This window comes from Cajanus cajan, chromosome 3 (genome assembly GCF_000230855.2).
Source record: "Cajanus cajan strain Asha chromosome 3, NIPB_CcT2T_4, whole genome shotgun sequence".
Taxonomy (NCBI): Eukaryota; Viridiplantae; Streptophyta; class Magnoliopsida; order Fabales; family Fabaceae; genus Cajanus; species Cajanus cajan.
Window position 1 is genome coordinate 17,140,549 of NC_138519.1, and position 6,000 is coordinate 17,146,548.

At 32.1% G+C, this 6,000-nt stretch overlaps 1 protein-coding gene across 1 annotated transcript; it reads right to left on the reverse strand.

The window, feature by feature from the left end:
- Nucleotides 1-3,501: 3,501 nt before the first annotated feature.
- Nucleotides 3,502-5,770, reverse strand: LOC114916854 (uncharacterized). Its single transcript, XM_083070592.1, has 3 exons — nucleotides 5,633-5,770; nucleotides 5,397-5,505; nucleotides 3,502-5,306 (listed from the first exon to the last, which is right to left on the reverse strand). The coding sequence occupies exons 1-3, from the start codon at nucleotides 5,644-5,646 to the stop codon at nucleotides 5,058-5,060; spliced, it is 372 nt and encodes a 123-aa protein (XP_082926718.1). The 5' UTR covers nucleotides 5,647-5,770; the 3' UTR covers nucleotides 3,502-5,057.
- Nucleotides 5,771-6,000: the final 230 nt, after the last annotated feature.

Below are 6,000 nucleotides of genomic sequence, written 5' to 3' on the forward strand. Positions count from 1 at the left end.
AAATAATCCATATGAATATGTGCAGCTCTCCTATGCCAAAGCCATATGTTTTCTTCTTGAGTTATTAAACACTTAGTGTTTGAAATTGCTATAGAGTGTTCTAAGTCAAGCATGTATATATTGTCAATCCTTTTTCCTATGAATCTGATTTCTTTAGTCTTTTTATCACATATAAAGTAACATGTATTATCAAATTCAATTTTAAAGCCTTTGTCACTTAGTTGACTTATACTCAGCAAATTATGTTTCAATCCATCAACAAGCAGTACATTCTCAATCAATGTTTGAGAGGAGGTGTTACCAACATTTCCATGGCCAAGAATTCTCCCTTTGTTGTTGTCACCATAGGTAACATACCCTTCATTCTTCAATTTCAGACTTGAGAACTTTGAAGGATCCCCAGTCATATGCCTTGAGCAGCCACTATCAAGATACCAAAGTAAGTTCTTGGCCCTCAAGCATTCCTACAACAAAGATTCAGAGAAAAAATTTAGGTACCCATGTGAAGGGTCCTTGTAGGTTAGTTCTCAGCCTTTGACTTTTCTTAATCCAAACCATTTCTCCATTTGGAACTCCATACTTCCTAGAGTAGCAGTTCTTTATTGTGTGACCTTTTTTACAACAATAGAAACAAGTTGTTTGTCTAGAGAAATTCCTTTTAAATTTTCTAAAATTTTGGTTTTTCTAAAAAGGTTCTTTCTTTGACTTAAATGGAATGCTCATGCTTTGATTAAAACCAAGTCCAATCCTATAAAAAGTGTTTCTTTGTTTTCCCAAAAAGAATATTTAAATTTGCATTTCCATTAGTGAACTTTGCAAGAGTGAATTTTAAATCAGCATTTTCTTTTTCAAAAGTCTTGCAATTTTCACAAACATCTTTTGAGGAGGTGGAGTTCTCACAATGAGCTTCACTAAAGTTAAACATAGTTTGAAGATTTTCATGCTCATGTTTCAAATTCTCAAGCTCTTGTTCAGCTTTAATTAAAGCATTTTCATACCATTTCAGCTTGTTTTTCAGCTTTGAATTCAAGGCATCTAAATTCACAGCCTCTTCATGAATTTGTATAAAAGCTTCTTGGAGTTGATCATAGTCCGGATTAAATTCAAGGTCAGAATCACTTACAATTGTGTCTTGGTCAGCTCCAGCCATCAAACATAAATTGTTCTCCTCACATTCGAATTCATCACTTGTTGTGCTTGAGTCATTATCTTCCCAAGCAATGTAGGCTCTCTTCCCTTTTCCATTTCTCTTGCTTTTCTTCTCTTCTTGTTGCTTCTTCAAGAGGTTTGGATACTCAGCTTTCATGTGCCCCGGTTTTCCACATTCAAAGCAATTGAAGGAGGATGTACTTGCTTCCTCTTTCTTGTTTGTCTTTCTATTGAATTTTTAGGGGGAATTTTTCTTTCTCCTTATGAATTTTCTGAACTTCTTCACCAGCAAATTGAAGTTCTCAGTTTCGGAATCATCGGAGCTTGATTCTTCACACACCTCTTTTCCTTTGGCAGATTTCAAGGCTTTCAATGACACTCCTTTTCCTTTCTTGTCCTGCTGTTCATTTTCTTCAAATATGTGCAGCTTTTGCTCATGCTCTCTTAGTTTCCCAAAGAGAGTAGCAAGTGTCAAAGAGGGCAAATCCTTTGATTCTTCTATGGCTGTCACCTTTGCTTGCCATGATCTGTCCAAGCATTGCAGCACTTTCAAATTCAGCTCTTCTTTTTCAAATTTCCTGCCAAGGTCAACAAGGTGATTTATCAAGTGTGTAAATCTTTTTTGAAAATCAGAAATAGATTCACCATTTTGCATTCTAAACAGCTCATATTCTCTAATGAGAGTATGCTTTCTTGATCTCTTTACATCACTTGTTCCTTCATGAGTGACTTGCAAAGTATCCCACATTTCTTTAGCAGATATGCATTGTGAAATTCTAAAAAATTCATCAATTGACAATGCAGATGTTATGATGTTTTTGGCTCTCTTGTCATGTTGGGCTCTTTTCTTTTCCTCATCACTCCACTCACTCCAATTTTTTTCTTTAATCTCATCACCATCTTTTTTCATAGGGATATAGGGTCCATTTTCTATTACATCCCATACACTAATATCAATAGTTTCAATGAAAATTCTCATCCTAATTTTCCAGTAGACATAGTTTTCACCATTGAAAACAGGAAGTCTATGAATAGACACACCCTCACCATAGGGTAGGTTGTTGTTGGCCATTTTTGAAATCTTGAATAACTCTCAAGAACCTTGCACTAGATACCAATTGTTAGAAAAGACTGGCACAATCCAAGAGGGGGGGTGAATTGGATTCTATGACCCTTTAAAAAATTTCAGAGTATTTAGGATCTTTATTTCACTTAAACTTTTCTAAGAATGAATTTTCAAATGAAGCTTCTTTAAAGACTTGTTATGGAAGAATGAATTCTATATGCTTTCTTGATTACAAAAACTAATGAGGTTCAAATGTAATGCTTTAATTCAGATTAAACCATCAATATTCACACACACATGTTAATCAAGAATTATCTTCTTTAATGTTCAACCAAGATATTACTCAAAGTAAAAGATAAAGGTAGAAGAAGATTGCACAAGTCTTTTATATTGGTTCAGCCACTCCACATGTGACCTACATCCAGTCCTCAATCAGCACCTGATCAAGATTTGTTCCACTATCTTAATGAAGAAGGTTTACAAGCATACCACACATGCATATACTTCAACACTAAAGATAACCACTTTCTTGACCCCAAGAAAGCACCCCTTGTAGAAACCCACTACAAGAATCCTTACCACTTGAGAAACCCTTCTCAAGATTTTTACAAATATTCACAAAGAATCAAGGAACGAATTCACCTGGAATTCAGAAGCAAGTCTTAATCTTCCCCTTTCAAGAATATGATGATGATGATGATCTCTTTCAAGGTTTTTCACAAACGTTTTTCTTCTTGAATTCACAAAGAAATCTCTCCAAGATTGTCACAAAGACTCCACAAAAATGCTTTTCTAAATTTGATTATCAATTCTAACTCTTATCTGAAGTTTCTAAAAGTTCAAACTATTTATAAAAGTTTCAAAACCAGATAATTGATTATTTTAAAGAATAATCGATTATTTTGTTCTTCAGGTTTTCTGGAAACCAACCAAGAACAATATAATCGATTATTTTTCTGGATAATCGATTATTCCAGAGAGTTATTTCTGGGATAATCGATTATTTGGAAAATAATCGATTATTGCAGCAAGGCATCTCATTCTGCCTGTTGCTGGAATAATCGATTATATTTAATGATAATCGATTATTTTGAGTTAGTTTTCAAAACTTCGTTTTAAGTCTCAAAATAACTTTTTAGTCTTTTTAACTCATCATCATACACTCTCTAATTAGTTTAGATATAGATTTTGCTTATGCACACAGCACACATAACATATAAACTCATTCAAAACAATTTATATACTAATCCCTATTACATAGCACTTTCTTTGACTTTGTTTTTGTCTTCTAAGTTGTTGTTTGTTGTTGTCCTTGACACACATTTTGTGATCATCAAAACTCCTTTAAGTTTTAGAGATAATCTTGACCTCATCAAGTTCAGGCTCCTCTAAGCTCAACAATTTTGTCATCAAATCTCTTTCCAAAAACGTCTCTCGAAAGAATGGCAAGAAGAAACAAAGGTAATCGGTCAACAAACAAATCAACTAAGATACAATCAATTGCTCGAAAGGAGATGAAGAAAATAACAAAACGGTTTCAAGAAATCGTTTATATTTCTTCTAGGTTTTTTCATTTAAAACCCATTATTTAATTTCATTATTTTATGTAATTTTTAATTAAATTCTCTAATATATATTTTTTATAATTACAGTACAAGTGCTCATCAAATATCTCAACCAAAAAATGACAGAGAAAAATACTATAATATCTCGGATGCGTCATCACCCATAAAAGTTGTTGAAAGTAGGATTGATAAGGATGTGGAACAAGCTAGTGGGATGGATCCATAATAGTCACTTTCAATAGCTTAGCCAGAATGATAGTGGATAAATATCCTAAATTGAAGTTCGCACTTTCTCCATCAGGACTTTCAATACTTATTGATAATAACCAACAAACTTCTTCAACTAATTCGCATCAAATTCCTTCAAGAGTGGACAGTCAAAGTGAAAGTAGAAGGATATTGCTTGATCATTATGAAGCATATAATAAATATTATATAAATTATCAACCCATGTCTCCGTATATAATTGATGGAACTTACTTTTGGTATTTGAACATAGACAATTCTTCCATCAATTATATATATACTGAGACATGGGTTGATAATTTATATAATATTTATTATCTGCTTCATAATGATCAAGCATTATCCTTCTACTTTTACTTTGACTGTCCACTCTTGAAGGAATTTGATGCGAATTAGTTGAACAAGTTTGTTGGTTATTATCAATAAGTATTGGAAGTCCTGATGGAAAAAGTGCGAACTTCAATTTAGGATATTTATCCACTATCATTCTGGATAAACTATTGAAAGTGACTATTAATGGATCCATCCCACTAGCTTGTTCCACATCCTTATCAATCCTACTTTCAACAACTTTTATGGGAGATGATGCACTCGAGATATTATAGTATTTTTCTCTGTCATTTTTTGGCTGAGATATTTGATGAACACTTATACTGTAATTAAAAAAAATATTAGAGAATTTAATTAAAAATCACATAAAATAATGAAATTAAATAATGGGTTTTAAATGAAAGAACCTAGAAGAAATATAAACGATTTCTTGAAACCATTTTGTTATTTTCTTCATCTCCTTCCAAGCAATTGGTTGTATCCTAGCTAGTTGATTTATTTGTTGACTAATTACCTTTATTTCTTCTTGCCATTCTTTTGAGAGATGTTTTTTGAAAGGGATTTGATGACAAAATGTGTTTTATATAGAAACATAAGATAGTTATAATTAGAGTCAGAACACATAATTAAATGATAAACATTGAACCAGATAATTACAATCATAAATTATACCTTTGATGTAAATGGAATAATAACGAACATTAGCCCCTTCTCATATGCCTACAACATGGAAAACAATTTGATAAGAAAATGACCAATTTAAGGGCCATCTGCTCCTGAAATATATTCAATTTGGAAATTACCTCTATAATCAAAGACTTTGGGTCTATTTCACGAGCCATCAAAACCTTATTACGACCAATTGTTAACTTCCCAAGCCAGCTCCCCAAATTTTTAAGCAAAGAGCGTTCTTCTAAACTTGATTTTAAGAGCTCTGATCCTAAAAGAGCCTGAAAAATATTCAAACACCAAGTATGATTTCATATTATCAACACAACTTGTCAATTCAATCAAGCAGGGAACAGAAACAAGGCTCAAACCTTGCAATTTTCATAAATTGCCTGCACAATCTCTTTGTTTAAAGCCTTTGAATTAACCTTATCCATGAATTTCAAGTACAAGTCATGGAAATTTGGCTCAATGCTTGCTCTAGAAATAAATAACAAATGGTATAAATGAAGGTACCAATATATATAGCATGCCCCATATCTCTACATGGATGCAACTGTTTTAAGCAATTACATGATACATGACTTGACTTATGAATCATGCTAACCTTTTCATAACCATATACTGTGCAAACCATAGTACTGCTCTTTCAAAATTTCAGCAAACACTTTTGCTTTGTCTTCAATATTAGCAGCAAAAACATTATTAATTATAAATGATATCTTTTCTTGAACATCTGAGTCCGGAGCCTGTTAACATAATAAAAAATTAGGGTTAAATTACTCCAAGTAAAGGAAATCAAAATTTAGATTTGTATAAGATACTAAATTAAAACTAGTATTTTAGTTCATGCATTGTACCAGTTAAATAATTTTAGGATCACAATTATTTATTTTGAAAAGTGAAAAATTATTAATATCATATAATTAGAGTAAATATCTATCATATGACCTTGACAAAATTTAATAAATTTGT